Source organism: Sturnira hondurensis, unplaced genomic scaffold, assembly GCF_014824575.4.
Source record: "Sturnira hondurensis isolate 20B ecotype Veracruz unplaced genomic scaffold, ASM1482457v3 Scaffold0007406, whole genome shotgun sequence".
Classification (NCBI taxonomy): domain Eukaryota; kingdom Metazoa; phylum Chordata; class Mammalia; order Chiroptera; family Phyllostomidae; genus Sturnira; species Sturnira hondurensis.
Window position 1 is genome coordinate 17,039,771 of NW_028080037.1, and position 16,476 is coordinate 17,056,246.

General features: G+C 52.1%; 1 protein-coding gene across 5 annotated transcripts in view; it reads left to right on the forward strand.

Moving 5' to 3' along the window:
* OSBP2 (oxysterol binding protein 2) overlaps positions 1-16,476 on the forward strand; it is a 137,127-nt gene that overhangs the window by 66,302 nt on the left and 54,349 nt on the right. Inside the window, exon 1 of one of the 5 annotated variants that reach the window (XM_037052527.1) lies at positions 10,047-10,140. The exons of the other annotated variants lie outside the window; for them this stretch is intronic. Within the exon in view, the coding sequence (XP_036908422.1) occupies positions 10,062-10,140 (79 nt within the window). The 5' untranslated portion in view covers positions 10,047-10,061. Of the gene's footprint in view, positions 1-10,046; positions 10,141-16,476 lie in introns of those variants that run through there. 5 annotated transcript variants of the gene reach the window in all.

Genomic DNA, 16,476 nt, shown 5'->3' on the forward strand with positions numbered 1-16,476 from the left:
ACTTAATGGCATCAGAACTTAGGGGCCCAAGGAGAGGGAGGAGCCACAGGCGTTGACTCTTAGGTCTCCAGCCTGGGCCCTGTAAGATCTAGAAGGTGGAAGGGTCCTTGGACATCGCTGAGGCTGGCCATTCAGGATATGATGATCCTGAGGTCCAGAGAACTCTCTGGAGAGGAAACTTGTCACGAGGGAGCAGAGGAGAGATGCTGGGCTCAGTTAGGGACAGATTGAGTGTGGGGGCCACCCAGGTGGCTGTGGAGGTCTGAAGCTTGGAAGGGAGGACTGTGCTGATGGCTTAGGTGGGGAATAGGACCTGGAGCCGTGGGCATGGGTCCTATTTTCGGTCCCAGCATAGAGTGGGAAGAGTGTGGGGGTGAGAACTGACTCCTCCCTGGGAGCTGGGAGAGAAAAATTGGGAGGACAACGGTGTGTGGCCACAGCACCAGGAAGCAGGGGGGTTCAAAGAGGGTCAGTTGGTATGACTCAGGCACACCACAGTGAAGACCCTAAGGAGGGGTCCGACAGGGCCACTGCTTTCAGGAATGACTTTCTGAGCAGCGGCGCGTCCACTTCTTCTTGCCTTCCCTGTGTCTTCTGTCGACACTTGCGTACGGCAGTCTCTCCTTTTCTGGCACCTCCCCTGACGTGTCTCTGAGCTATGCAGCCCGGAGCAGGCCTGGTGAGGGGAGCACAGGTGGATGCCCGGACACCCACACAGTGGCCTCTCCTGGGCCCCATCCCTGAGCCAGGCATTACTGTCAGGATCACTGGTATCTGCGGCTATGAGCGTCTAACAGCAGCTTGGTGACTGAGGGTAGGGTGGGGCTGCCACCTGGCCTGATGTCAGGTGCCTGAGCCTCCTGCCCCCGCACCCGGTTGCAGCTGTGTCCATTCTTTGCAGGGCCCGTCACCATGGGCGGCTCTGCTCCTCCGCTTCATGGGGATTGTGCCACGGGTGCGCCAAATGATCCAGCCCCTCTCTGATTGCTGCCTGCCAGGTTGGTCTGTGTGCACTGATGTGGTGGCTTCTCTCATGTGACTTCTGGGCCCTCCTGCCCTCAAACTCACCTATTATGCACCTCCCTTCATGCCTGACCTTCCACCCTTGGAGAGTCTTTTGTGGGGTTTCACAGGTTTCAACATAAGCAGGAGTTGATTCTGGCACTTTCTTTGCAATAGTAATTGGTTGAGAAATTACTTCAGTCAAGAATCAGATTGTAAACTAGCCAAAAGAGTCTATAATAATATAACATAAAATTTAGTCATCTTTCATCCCCTCCTTCCATCTCACTCCCCTCCCAACAGGTGTGCACCCTTTGTTAACAGTGGCGCTTTTCCACATCCTGCCCCGTACATTCACAAAGCCATGTGAATGCACACCCTGTCCCCCCACAACTTACATATTATATAAATGAAATCGAGTCATGCATGTTGATAAGAAGCCTTTTTCCCTTACCAACAACCAGTGTATCTGAAGATCTTTACACGTCAATACAAATAGACCTCTCCTTCTAAAAGTAAATGGATAGAATTCTGTAGTGCATCATAATTTGTCTCATTGTTTCCCTCTTGATGGACAGTTAAGTTCCTTACATGTTGCTGTCATTCCAGAGAGTGCTCTTATGAACCTTCTTGCACATGCCTCTTTGTGCATGTGCATACATCTCTCCACAGCATAGATTGCCGGGTGTGGAATTGCTAGGCTACAAGGGCATGCCCGTGGCAAATTCAACCGATGCTGTCAAACTCTCAGCTAAAAAGGACGCATGCATTTGTGTCCCCCAAGGGTGTGGATTTGTCCATAGAGGCCAGCCCATCGTTCCTTTTACTCTTGCTCCTCTGATGGGTGAATGAAAAGGCATTTCCTTGCTCTGTTTTCCATTTCCCTTATTACCAATGAAACTGACTATACTTCTGTTTATTGACTAGGCATATATATTTTGGGACTTGTGTATTCATATCCATTGCCATTCTACTGTTTAGATATTTGTATTTTGTTATACTGAATTATACGAGCTCTTTCTAAGTTATTTTGCCAATAATTTTACCTTTGTTGCTTATCTTTCCACTCTGTTTACGTTGGCCATGGTGCTGCGGGAATTCTCAAACACTTGCATTGTAAGGTCCACCAGTCAGCGGCTCCTTTTTTCAGTAGTTACGGAAAAATGGAGCTAGGAGGTTTGTCACATTGCATTCTTGACCCTTCTCTGGTCTGTTTGCTCTTTGACTGTGATCAAAACTCCTTAACTTCACCGAACTTCAAATCTGCCGACTACATTAGTGCCTCCTGCCCAACCTCACCCTCAGCTGCCACAGGGATCATGGGAGAAGCTTGGACAAAGCCTCATAGCTGTTCTGAACGTCACAGTTAAGCGAACTTACTGGTGGACGTTGAGGTCTGCTTCTTCAGCACAGGTCTTGTCTCAGGCAGTGGTTTTCAGGGCCTCAGGGCCCTGTCCCAGACGTAGTTCCCTTTTCTCGGGTCTTTCCTGAGTGCCCGCCCGTGCTGGGGATGTCTGCTCACGGCTCTGCAAAGTGAAGTATGTTGGTTTGCTTGAGCTGCTGTACAGAATACCACAGGCTGGGTGGCTTTCACAACCGGAATGTTTTTTTCTCACAGTTCTGAAGGCCAGACGTTCAAGATCGTCAACAGGTTTCTGCTGAGGCCTGTCTTCATGGCTTGCTGATGGCCACCTTCTCATTGTCTCCTCACATGGTCCTCCCTTGGATAAGCCTTAACCTCCTCTCCTTATAATAAAGGACCAAACCTTGGATAAGGTTTAACCTCCTCCCTTGGATAAGCCTTAACCTCCTCTCCTTATAAGGACATCAGTCATCTTGGATTAGGGCCCACCCGTATGCCCTCGTTTTGCCTTAATCGCCTCTTCAAAGACCCATCTCCAAATACATTCACATTCTGAGGTAATGCAGGTTTGGACTCCAACATATGAATTGGGGAGGCACAGTGTCTGGACGAGAATCGGGGAATTAAGGCTCAGAGAGGCTCCTGCACTTGCTTCAAGTCACTCAGTAAGTGGGTTGCTGGTCTGAACTCAGGCCCATGTATTTGACCCCTAAGTTCAGGCTCTCCACCCCACCCCCACCCCCCAGGCGGCCTGACTGATGTCAAGACTGTTTTAGTTCCACTGCCCTGTCTTCACTGCTTCCTTCCTTCCTGCCTTCCTTCCTGCCATCCTGTGGCCCCGTAACTCACGCTTTTTGCGCAGGGTACCTCCTCCCAGCTGACTCTTCTGTATCTCCTTTGTCCCCTCGGAAAAGGGTTTCAAATAATACTTCAACTGATTGACTGTAGCTTGTTCCGGCTGCTGCTGGGTTTTTTTTTTTTTTTTGTGGGAAAGATTGCATAGTAAGATAAAGGACATTTGGAATGCAGGAAATTCTCCAATAATCTCACACCTTCACGCAACTGCTTTTGATGTTTGCACGTTACCTTCTCCCCTCTGACAAACACTTACATTTCGCATATTTGGCATCACATTAGACGTGGCACTACATGCTCTGCCTTTTTCATCCACATGATAGCTAACAGTTTCCCTGTCTTTATAATGGGCATTCTAATGGCTGCATAGTAGTTCACTGGGTGTGGCTGCACTCTAATGTTTGGGTGCGTCCTCCAATTGTTGAGTGTTTGAATTTCTCATTTGTGGCGTTACAGACAACGAAGCAATGAATGCCTTTGTGCAGGAAGCTTTTTGCTTCCCTGGAATTACTGTCTGAGGAAAACTTCCCAGGAGTCGGGTTACGGAGGTAAGGACGGGGCAGCCTCACAGCACCTTGATGGGCGATAACATCTCTTTATGGAGTTGGCGTACCCGTCAATGTTCCATGCCACCACCACGGAGGGACCGTGCCCGCTTCACTGGACTGGCGCTGGCGTCAGGTGTTAATATGTCTTGACCACTTTCATATAATTCGGAGGGTACCTACCTCAAGGTTGCTTTAATTTGTGCTTCTTTAATAACCAACAAAGAAGCAACAACATTCTGCCATAGATGTATTTTCAATTCTTTTTGTTGTCACTTTCTTTAAAAAAAATATGGCCCTGGCTGGTGTGGCTCAGTGGATTGAGTGCTGGCTTGCGAACCAAAGGGTCGCTGGTTCGATTCCCAGTCAGGGCACATGCCTGGTTGTGGGCCAGGTCCCTGGTTGGGGGTGTGCGAGAGGCAACCGATGGATGTTTCTCTCACACATTGATGTTCCTCTTCTTGTTTCTCCTTCCCTTCCCCTCTCCCTAAAAATAAATAAAATCTTTTTTTAAAAAAGGGAATACTTGCAGTCTAGGCAAATGGATAGTAGTCCTTTGGGGAATACCAGCTCTTTGATTATCTTGAGGAGTTTGTTGGTGCAAGGAATATTTAGACTTCAACAAGCAAAAGCCTTTTGGTCAAAAACAGACATAAGCCATCAGATGCGGCCGATGGGCCTGCCCCTTCCGGGAGCAGATGGGACCCAGAAGAGGCCAGAGTCCCCGAAGCTCCCTGGTGGGACCTGACACCAGTTGTTTGCAGGGTACTCCAGGTGACCTTGTTCTCAGGCAGGCCACCCCTTCCACACACGTGTGCAAGGATGCCATGCAGACCCTGGCTCACCCCAGAGCAAAGCCTGCAAGCGTCAGGTCCCAGACAGGGGGCCTCCACCTCTCCAACCGCCCCCAGCAGCAGAGGGCACACACAACGGGCAGGGTCAGGCCTAGGCTTCATCCCTAGTGAAATCTGTCTCATTTTTGCCTTTTTTTTTCAAACTCACTTGAATGGTGCCCTTTCCCCCATTCTGTTTTTCTGATCTAAAATGATCAATGATAAATGGCAGTTTTTTTCCCCTCGGAAGTTTACTTTAATTGCCTAGCAACACATTATCATAAATTGCTCTCAAATTAATTCTTTGGCTTCGGTGCAGAATCATTTATTAAAGAGGATGGCGGTTGGGATCTATGCAGGGCTATTCTTAGAACACTGCTGTTTAAAAGGGCTTAATTTCTAAGATACCCCCACAAGGAACTCATATGCTAGACAGACCCTTGGAGAACTTGATTGATTAGACAACACAGAGATCAGTGCCTGTCTCCTGTGGGCCCAAGCCCTTTACTAGTGATGAGCCTGAGGCCCAGAGTGGGAAGCAAAGGTCTTCAATTCCCACAGAGGTGCAGGGCTGTGGCCAGCTTGGGTCTGGAAGCCACCCTCGGACCTTGGCTCTGCAGCACTCCCCAGCCTGTGCTCCCCTCCGTGTGGCGAAGTCAAGGTGCAGTCAAGGGCAGTGGTGCAGGGAAGAAGGGCTGTGTGGTGTCCTGCATGAGAAGGGTCAGGAGGGCGGGCAGTGATGGAAGGTGGGGAAGGCCAGAAAGCGGTGTGGGTGCGAAGTCTGGGCCAGATAGGCCTTCTGATGAGTAAGTTGCTTTCATCCATCAGTTCATTAATCCATGGATGGGTGTGTTTATTCCCACGCTCATTCATTCAGTGCGTGACTCCCATGGGCTGGGCCACACTGCGGGCTGAGAACAGTGAGAAAAGACCAGTCAGTGTCTGCCGTCAAGGAGTTCAGAGTTTGCCATGGGAGAATTGGAACCTACAGCAGGGTGCGCTGGGTCCTGGGAAGGAGAGGAGCCCAGGGTATTCCTGCAGCCCAGACTCAAGGAAATTCGCCTGTGATCCTATTATTTTAACATTTGTATAGATGCATAGTCTTTCTATTGTACTCTATTGCATGATTTGCCTTTCTTGTCTCCGCATTTTGTTTTTAAGCACAGTTTCTTACTTCTGCAGAGCCATCACATACGAAAGTCTAAATGGCTCCATGGTATTCACGAAGTTGACGAAATTAACATTCACCTGCTGTTAGACTCTTAGGTTGCTTCTAGGTTTTGGGGACAAATGACATTGGATATGGAGGCTTGTGCTCCTTTCCCATGGTGCACCCAGGGCTGAAGGGCATGGCCTTGCATGTGATTCTCCTTATGCACTGCCATGGGCTCTCCTCCCTCCCCTGCCCTCACGCTGGTGTCTGGTACTGGGATGGGCAACAGATACACCCACCCCCAGACACACACACACACATACGGATATGTGAATTTCAGTTGCATGTGTGTGCGCCATGTTACTGAGCAAAGGAGAGAAGACATTGAAAACTGAGGCTGATTGACAGTGTTCTGGCAGCGAGTGGGAGTGGGGCGGCTGCTCTGTGGGGCGGCTGTTGCAGCAGCAGCACCCAGGTGGGACCTGACCAGGGAAGTGGTCACTGTAGACGGGAAAGGAAAAGCAAGGGCTTTGAAGTGGCCAAATCCTCTAGTCTGGATGCGGGGTCAGATATAGTTTCGAAGGAGGGTTGCGGCTGCCTTCAGGGTTGTGGGTGCAGGGTATTTGGGATGAGTGGACCTCAGGGAGGTTGCAGAGTTGGCTTTAGAAGGTCGTGTTTAGAATGTTGGGGCCTTCTTCCTGGAGCTGTTCAAAAGATGCTTTCCATGCATGCAGGCAGATGGGGGGCAGGAGGGGGATGGGGTTCAGTGCCACCTGCACGCAGGCAGGAGGGAAACTAGCATGAGGCCCAGGGCAGTCAGAAGAACAGCTGGATTTATTTATCCATAGGTCATTGCATGCTCAGTCTCTCTCAGCTTTCTTGCCGCTGGGTAACGAAGACTTTCCAGCTAATGTATCTCCTTCTTTAAGGACAAATTTGCACCCTTTTGGGTGCCTGTTAAGCTAGGCAGAATCTGATCATTGTTTGATGTGACTTACAGCTTAAAATGATTACATAGGCAGGAGAAATTGTGTGTGTTTGCCTTAGTGAGACTGCGCGATCTGCTTTCATATTTTTCTTTACCGTTGTAGTTTCCTCCTGGCTGGCTGTTGCTCCCTACTTTCTCCACAACACAGCTGTCAGGCCACCATGGCTGTTGGTGAGGGTAGGGAGATAAAGGAAATAGTGTCAGTGACCGTGACATTGACTTGCTGTGAGAACACCGTGCAGCACCTCTGCTCTCCCCTTCCTCCACTCTGAGACAGGGCACGGCCATGTGATCAAATGATTCTTACAGCTTCCAGATCAATACTCAGAGTATCTCATTAAATATTCTGGGTTGGATGTATTCTCACCCATGTAAGTCCTGTGAAAATCACCTGTGTGCATATGAGCATTTCCCGAAGCACCGAGGACACTGCTCTAGTCTCACCTCATTTTTCCTCATGAAGTCCCTCACAGCCCAGGAAGCAGTTTTCTGCTTATGGGACCCCATAAGCAGGTTCAGACTGTGGCCTCCGGGATCAGCCAGAACAGGCCAGTTTCAAGTGTTACCGGACAGGGACCTGGCCAGTCGGTACTGTGTGGGTTCTTGACTTCGTGTAGGAAAGATTTCACAACAAGAGTCCAGGTGACTAGGAGCACACATTTATTAAAGCTGGGGACGAAGAAACAAGGAAAGGCTTAAATTAGTATAGAAGAAGCAACAGGAGAACCTAGGCTGGGCTGCCTTAGCTCAATGGGAAGTCAGAGAAGAGGGGGCTTGGGGGACAGATTCAGGGGATCAGCCTGGGACATGCTGCCAGCTACCCATTGCCTGTAGGGGTGTCCAACCCTCGGCCTGCAGGCCACATGCAGCCCAGGATGGCTATGAATGCAGCCCAACACAAAATCATAAATTACTTAAAGCATTTTTTGCTCATTAGTAGTGTTTGTGTATTTAATGTGTGGCCCAAGACAACTCTTCTTCTTCTAGTGTGCCCCAGAGAAGCCAAAAGGTTGGACACCCCTGCGAGAGTTTAGGAGACATGCACCTTTGAGGAGAGAGGAGGAGGAAGATGAGGGAGGGGCGAGTGCCTAGTACCAGCACCATGGGCTGCACCCTAGGGGGAGAGCGCGTGCCTGGGGGTCCTCTGTCTTGAGGCTTCTATCTCTCTCTTGCTGGCAGGAATCTTTGGGGAGGTCTCAGGGGACGCCCTTTCAGGGTCATGGTCTCCACTGATTGGCCAGTGACGGGGCAGGGGGTCTTGGGTCACTGCATTTGACCCTAGCATCGTCCACCTGGTTTTGCTGCTTTTCTGGGTCTGGGGATGAAATACAACTGAGGCCTAGATGTTGTCTCTAGGGAGGTGACCTTTTGATTCTGGCTGTAAGTTGCTCAGCCATTGCGTTCAGCTACCTGTCTCAGTTTCCCTATTCCCCTTGCCAAGGAATTTTCCTAGTTTCTTACTGTCCTGTCTCACAAGCATATTGATCCTGGGCAAGTCACTTCACCTCCAAGCTGTAGTTTCCTCATCCGTAAAAGAGGAAACAAAGCTCTTCTGCGGGGATTAAATGAGGAAATGCAGGTGAAGCTAACAGCCTTGCACTTGGCATTCAATCAGCACTCCATCACTGGGTACCATTTGCATCCTTGTGATGATCTTCATTTTGCAGCCCAAAAACCAAGGCCTTGGAGTGGCTAAATGCCTTATATCACAGGGGACAGTGACTCTTAACGCAATTGCTAAGGATTAATTCTGTAGGTGGAAGGCATGCTCAGTTGCTTCAAAGGCCTGGAAAGGACATATGGACCCAACACCATCTTGTCTGAGTCTATTACATGTTATAACAGGAGCTCATTGTAAATATGAAAACCTTTAAATGGCTGAAAACTGGTTGATTCCATTTCAGTAAGTTACAGTTGATAAATTCTGTTGACTGAGCCTCCTGTGAGGTGGTGGTGTTTTGGGGGGAGCGGGGGTTGCTTTCTTGGGGATGGAACTGTGGGTAAACCCCAACACCAGAGCTCAGAGTCTGCAGTCCAGTGGGAAAGACATAATCAGGGCAGAGTGAGGTGGGGGCCAAGGCCAAGGACTGGGGCTGGTCCCAGCGTGGACTGCCTTGCAGCAACTGTCTGTTCGAGCCAAGATGTCAGTGTGATCAGCAGAGAGAGGGAGGGGAACAGGATGGACCTGCTGGTAGGGACTTGGGGACCACAGAGGGGAAGAGTGACAGAGTCTGACATTCGTTGGAACAGGGTCTGACTGTTGTATTGAGCATAGTCTGGGGAGGTGGAGGGGTGGGCGCTGAGTGAAAGTAGGAGACCTGAGGGGAGGCTCTGGAACAGTCCATAGGCATGATGGTGGCCTGTTAGGCCTTGGTGGCAGCAGTGTGGGGGGTGGGTATGGGGGGTGGGAGAAGGGAATGGATCCTGGCTGTGCTCTAAGGGTAGAGCTGTCAGGATGTGTTAACCAACTTGGAGGTGGGTCTAAGACACAGAAAGTTCAAAGATGACTCCAAGGTTTCTGTCAAGGGCAAGTAGGAGGATGGCACTGCGCTCACCAGCTGAGGTGGGGAGGACTAGGGGAAGGTTGGGGCACACTGGGGCTCAGATTTGGAGAGTCACACTTTTGATGCCTTTGATGCCCATCAGACATCCCTTGGAGAAGTTCTGTGAGCAGCTGGACAGCCCTGTTGTGTTCCGGGAGGTCTGGGCGGAGACAGACATTTGTCCCCAGATGCCCGCAGCCCAGTTCCCTGGGGCCCCGCCTGTTGCCTTCTCCCGGGACAGTGTACAGGTAGCTGCAGGTGGCTGGACACAGGTGCACCAGCTGCCGCAGCAGGATCGTAGGTGACCCTGATTTCCTGGAATCCTGGTCAGGGCCCCAGCCATCTCTATTTTCCACGTGCCCCTTGGCTCTCAAGGACAACCTTCCCTTTGAAACGCCAAGCCTGCTGCTGCAATGGAGCGGCACCTTTGCTCAGATTTCCCTGTTAGCTGTGACGTTTCTACGGGAAGCCCGCCTGGCGCTGGGGTGCCCTGGGGTTCGCTGTGGGAGAGGGGGCGGAGGCCTCACTCGCACTCTCGGGGGAGGAGAAGGGGGCGGCCGCTGTGTGGCTCGTGCTCTACTTGGCTCCCGCGGCGCGGATGGGGTTAACGGGCTCGTTCACCGGGTGGCGGGCGGCAGTGGTGCATTGTGGTAACGCGGCACTGGGACCCACGAGTGCCCGCCGCCTCCGCCGGGCGGCCCGCCGAGCTGTGCATCTGTGCGAGTCCCGACCCGGAGCCATGTAGCGCCCAACTGCTCGGAGGCCGCCCCGCCGCGGGGATGAAGGGACGCGGCTGCTGGGAGACGGCCTCCGTGCGCTCCTTCTGCAGCTCCGGCTGCCTGAATAAATTTAAGAAGGGTTAGTGTTGCCCCGCTTCCGCCCAGAGGCCCAGCTCCCCGCATATTCCCGGAGCGGGGCTTGCTGCATGATTAATCCACGCGAGCTTCTGATGTCACTCCCTCCTGCCTTGGGGAGTGCGGGGAGCCTCGGGGAAACCCGCCCCCCCCCACCTGGCCAGTTTGCACTCTAGTTTCCCTTTAAGAGGGAAAATTGTGGAGAGGGGGCTGCAGCTATAGACGTGTCTGTCTGATTCACTTTGGTAGAAAGGAACTGAAATATAATCCAGAGCTTTCTTAAAAGAAGGGGGAAGCGGCAGTCCATATTTAATCCACCCATGAGTCTGCTTGGGGCCCGCATGTCCTGGAGCCTGGGCAGAATGGCTGCTTCGGCCACAACGGCTTTGTCCTGGGGTTACCTGAGATGTCAGCTGTGCTCCGCACATGGCCCAACCCCCTCCCCTTTGCCCTTTGAGTAAGCCACGAGGGATCAGGAGAGTCACTGTAAGTGGTCGCCTGGGTTTGAGCAATGGCCAGCCCTGAGGATGCCCCGCTGAGGGATAGTGGTCTGGAATGACAACCTCAGGGTGTGCAGGCACGATTGATTGCCTGAGAGCCCCTTGCCGGTGTTTGGGGCGTAGGGGGATGGGGCTTAGCTGTTGATTAAAGCAAACTCATTAAGCACTGGCTTGAAATTCCTGATGCTTGAAACCTTCATTACTGGAGATTTTGCATGAGTGAAACTCGCTGTGTTTACCTTAATGTGTGTTTCTAATATAATTTGAAAGTCTGGGGGAAAATTAGGGTTCTTTGACCCTAGACCTAAAAGACAGAAACCGTTCATTTTACTTACCACTAATTTATTAAAAGCAGCTTCTTTTAGACATCAACGCCCTCTGATCTGTAATAAAACTTGTAATTAGCTTTGCCTGCTGACAAACTTTTGCTAGTCAGTTGTGCTAACGATAGCTTCCCTAAGGCCCTGACCCCGAGCAGGCGCCCTTGAAGTTGCAGACTGCAGGCCTTAGCCCTGGAGTCAGGTTTAACCATGCAAACTCTCCTGAAAAAACCATCTGAAGTCTTAGGGTGTTTGTCATTGTAAACCCTGGAAATTTGTTTTGTGGGAAGCTGATCCTACAGCTCTGGCTTAAGAATCCTTTAAAAAAAACTTGCGAGTGGATTTTGTCCCAAGTGTGGTTGGCCATAATTTCCCGTTCTAACGAGGGATATAGTGTCATTTCTGATGCAGTTATGTTCCTTATGCAAAGTTTGAATGATGCTCCTGTTGTTTGGATGGATTTATTCTGAGGGTGAAGTTTGGAGTTAGAAAAAAAGAAGAGAACAGAACAGAAAGTGTGCATCCGCTGGGCGTTAAAAGACTTCTTCCCTTCTTTTGCCCTGCCTGGTGGTTTTGCTGGCTGCCGTTCTCTAGAAGATTTGCTGCTGACAAGAAGCATAGGGCCTGGATTCTGCGTGTTTTCTGCCTGGTTGTTGGGAGGATGCTCACTTTTGCCAGATGCACCTCAAGAATGGTGACATGGCAACCAATTTGATTGTCAGACGCTGCATGCCAGGCCTGCCTTCCTACCCCTCTTGTCACGGTCCCCCTCTGCACGGTAGGTCTGGGGACGAGGGATTCACGCAGGAGGTGTTTTGGGCCTAGTGCTCCGAAAAGGGCCGGGAGCAGAGCCTGCTGCGCTGACAGGAGGAGGCCCGGGGCCAGTGCGTTGGGCAGCCGTAGCAAGGACTCAGCCTTAGGGTCAGCGGCCCCAGGGGCGATCTATAGAGCGTCCCCCTTAGGTGCCTTGTGTGAAGAGGGCCTAGGAAGTCCAGAGTGGAGGAGTTTTCAGGAGAAACTGGGAATCTCTCCGTGTTTACGTGTTGGCCAAAATACACATTTTAAACGCTCAGGCAGGACATCGCCTGTAAACCTGGGCGACTAAAGAGTGAGAGAGGCTGTGGGAGGCCTGGCCAGCTGTCAGCTCTGGGGGGTGAGAGCCTCCTGGCCCCTCACACTGTGGGTGTGACAGGCATGGAGGTGGGGCCTATGTCCCCAGCATGCAAATGGGGTGCGACTGGCCTCCTCTTATCACATCGAAAGTTATTGAAATGAGAGGTCACTCCAGACACATTTCCCCTTAGAACAGGGTCCCAATGAAACTGTGTCACACCCCTGAGCCCTCCTTCGTGCAGGTTGAAGGGGAGCTGGGCTTGCAGCCTGGGGACTGAAGTCTAGCTGGTGACCATTTATTTCAGTGGCAGGACAGCACTAAGGCTTAACCAAGGTCCATCACATGGGCTGGTCCTCTGGAAGTCCCATGGCACAGCTGGGGCATTAAGTGTCCTTGGTTCTTGTCCTGGCAGCCTCCAGGCTGTGTGGCTGTGAGCAAATCCCTGCCCCTCTGTGGGCCTCAGTTGCCCCCAACCCCATAAATGAGAGGAGGGGTGGGTTGAGAAGGACTGGCCTCCGCCCTGCTCTCAGCCCTGGGGACAGGTCTGTTTATAGGAGGCTGCTCTTCAGTAGGCAGTGGCATATTAAAATTGTTCCTCTACCACTTGCCTGACCTTCAGCTCGGGTCTTAGCCTTTTAGAGCCTCAATTTCCTCGTCTAAAAGATGGTATTAAGCCTACTTACCTGGGTGGAAGGTTGAAATGGCTAATACTTGTGTATCTAAAACTGCTGATTAATCAGTCTCTCCTTTCTCTCTCTCCTTCTCTCCCTCTCTCCCTCTCTCCCTCTCTCCCTCTCTCCCTCTCTCCCTCAAACAGAGCCAGGCACCACAAATGGGGAAATGCCCATTTGGGTCTCTTGTGAGCTCTGAATTCAGCCCTTGGCAGCTCACTGCTTGGCCTGTGTGTGTATATGTGTGTGTGCACACACATGTGCATGCACACGCACACAGATGAGTATAGGGCCTCTGCATCTTTTCTGGTCAGAATGTAAAACTCTGAAATTGCAGATGGTAGGGACCCCTCAGCCTGGCCTTGCCAGAGGTCAGGGTCAGGTGGCCTTGGGCATTCCTGCTTATGACAGTGCTAAGGTCACCACTTTCTAATGGGGGACCTCAAAGAGCTGCTGGTGCCCACCAGCCAGCCCCCATCTTCTGACTGGCAGCACTTTTTGTTATGTAGATTGCTGAACTGAGCTTGGCAGGGAAACCAGAGGGATCAGGGATGTGAGTGCCAGGTACTTGAATGGTCTGAGGGCCTTTCTGAGAGTTTTTTGTTTGTTTTGTTTTTGTTTTTGTTTTGTGTTGTTTTTTATATCTGTGAGGCTTGGAACAGGCACTGTTCTCAGAGAAGGAGCCTCACAGAACATCAGCTGAGACTTGGGTGTAGTGTCCTTCAAAAATTTATAGGTAGGGTCCTTTGGGGCCTGGCTTGCCAAAGTGTCTGCTGTCACATTCCCTGCTGTTGGCGTCTGAGGGGGTCCTTGGGAAGCAGGACTAAGGCCTGAAGTGAGGGACTGGCTCTCTGCTCCACTCACCTTCCGTGGATGTGCAGAGTAGCCTTCTGGTGCGAGGGATCAGCGCCTCACCAGGCCTGGTGTCAGAGTGCTCTGCTCCACCTGTTTGACCAGATGCCCTTGCCTCTTCCTCACATTTTTGTCAAATCCATCCTTGCAGGCCCAGTGCCCATTTCAGTTCCTCCTGAAGCTTTCTCTACCCCCAAGGCTGGTGGTGACCCCTTTCCTCAGACCCCTCCTGGCACCCCTTCAGCAGCCTGGGTTGTTGGAATGCAAATTCTCTCTTCTGCAGCCATAAACCCCCACAGNTATCTGTGAGGCTTGGAACAGGCCCTGTTCTCAGAGAAGGAGCCTCACAGAACATCAGCTGAGACTTGGGTGTAGTGTCCTTCAAAAATTTATAGGTAGGGTCCTTTGGGGCCTGGCTTGCCAGTGTCTGCTGTCACATTCCCTGCTGTTGGCGTCTGAGGGGGTCCTTGGGAAGCAGGACTAAGGCCTGAAGTGAGGGACTGGCTCTGCTCCACTCACCTTCCGTGGATGTGCAGAGTAGCCTTCTGGTGCCAGGGATCAGCGCCTCACCAGGCCTGGTGTCAGAGTGCTCTGCTCAGCCTGTTTGACCAGATGCCCTTGCCTCTTCCTCACATTTTTGTCAAATCCATCCTTGCAGGCCCAGTGCCCATTTCAGCTCCTCCTGAAGCTTTCTCTACCCCCAAGGCTGGTGGTGACCCCTTTCCTCAGACCCCTCCTGGCACCCCTTCAGCAGCCTGGGTTGTTGGAATGCAAATTCTCTCTTCTGCAGCCATAAACCCCCACAGGTGGAGGCCAGGTCTCACCTGTGTCTGTAATGTGTCCCAACCACCACCTCCAGCACTCAGCACTTCGGCTGATTGCCATTCCATAACCAACCTACCAGCATAGATGTGAGCAGGGGGAAGGGCCACCTGAGGACACGTGGCAAGCACATGCTTGCTTGGTGGTTTTCCCTTCCAGCTGGGGTGCTCCTGATTCAATGGGACTCCTCCCAACTCAGGATTGGGGCAACAGATGGAATCTGTCCTATCTCCCCTCTTTGGTCCCATTGTGGTGAATGGCTCCCTTGGAACAACGGGGGAAGCTCTGAGATGTGGGAGGTAGAGGCTCTTAGGTAAACCAGGGCATCTCGAAGAGCTTCCTGGAGGAGGTGACACCCAGCTGGGCATTGGAGGTGGAGGATGGGAGCAGACAGGTGCTCAGTTAGGTTTGAGCGAGGTGTCAGGGCCTCATAACAGGCGAGAGGTGGGAGTGGGCCCCACTGGTGGGTTGAATTATAAAGGACAGGCAGGCCAGAAGCAGCTTGAGGTCCATCAGCTCAGTGGTGATATATGGCTTATGAAAAGGAGGTTTCAGGGTAGCACCTACCTCATTTAGTCCTTTCTGCACCCAGAGAAGGGAGGTACATCTTGTCTTATGAGAGCTCAGTTATTTGCTGTGATACCTGGATGTACAATGGTCTCTTATAGACATGTCACCTGGTGGATCCTCTGTCTGCCTGCCTGTAGGGTTTTCTGCAGGTGAGAATTCTACTTGGTGAGTTAACCTGATGGCAGTAATGTACGACAGCCCCCGCCTCTTCCTGGCACGTGGCAGCTGCACATTATTATTATTATTATCCCTTCGTGGGTCTCGCCCACTACACTTGTGTGCATGCGTGTTGTTTCACAAGGAGGTACCTGTTGGCAGATCAGTGTTTTACCACTGTGGTTTTCACAGAGGCTGAGGACAGTTTTGGTGAGCCAGCCTGCCGAGGGGCCGCCATGAGCTCTCGTGCCTGGCACAAGTCTGGACTCCGGGGCCAGACGAGACCTGGGGGTGGCCACTCCAGCATTCCCGTCTGGTGAAGCGAGGCTGCCTTGGAGCACGTGCCCCTTGGCACACGTAAGGGGCTTCGTCAGTGGTTGCGAGTAAACCGATGGTAGCCGTGTCGTTCTACAGAGGGGGAAACTGTGGTAGAGGGAAAGAGAGGTGACCTTGCTAAGATCCCACAGGCAAAGGTGGGACCGGAGCCTGCATTCTCTGCCAGCGATGACCATGGGCACGGACAGCCACAGACTGGAAACATGCCGGCCTCTCAAGGAGCCTGGCTGAGCAGAGGCCACAGTGGGCGGGGCTAGGGGCTCAACTTCTGGGGCAGAACCTGGGGCATGTCGAGCGTGGTGATTGGGGGGGATTTCTTGTGGAAAGAGGCTAAATACCAGGGGGAAGTTTCAAATATTTTGGTGATTTGAGTCAGAATGAAGAATGAAGAGCAGTACATGGTAAGAAAAGATAAAAAATTAGTCTCCTCTGTTTAGCAGAATATCTGGCCAGTCATTCATTCATTCCATGCTAAGAACTGTCCCGGCAGCTCTGTGGGGTACCCAGCATCCACAGCCAGATGTCAGGGACACAGAGGGGCTACAGCCGGGCCAGCATCCTTCTGATCTCCCCACACCAGTGAACAGAAGACAGGGATGACCCTGCCTGGCCAGACTCAGAGCCCAGGAGGTGCTGGTCGCACCACGGAGAGAAGCTTTGAGAAGGTAGATGCAATGTCAGGTGCACAGCAGCCCACGAGCTCTGAGGAGAGGCATTGCCGGGGGCAGAGAGGCAGGCATGGAGCCCGGCATGGGGGGTCTCTGCGAGCCAGTATCTAAGGGGGTGGGTCGGTGGGCTACATGCAGGGGTGTCCTAGGTTAAGGGAGCAGCGTGTTGGAGGCGCTGCAGAGGACCACACACACGCAGGCATGAGGGTGTCCCTGTGTGGGCAGGCCGACAGGTAGGGGGAGTGGAGAGCTAGAGGCAAGAGAAAGGGGGCGGAGGCGAGGGAGATGTGGGCAGAGCAGGCCTCCCCAGCCCCTCGCCCCCGTGCTTCGG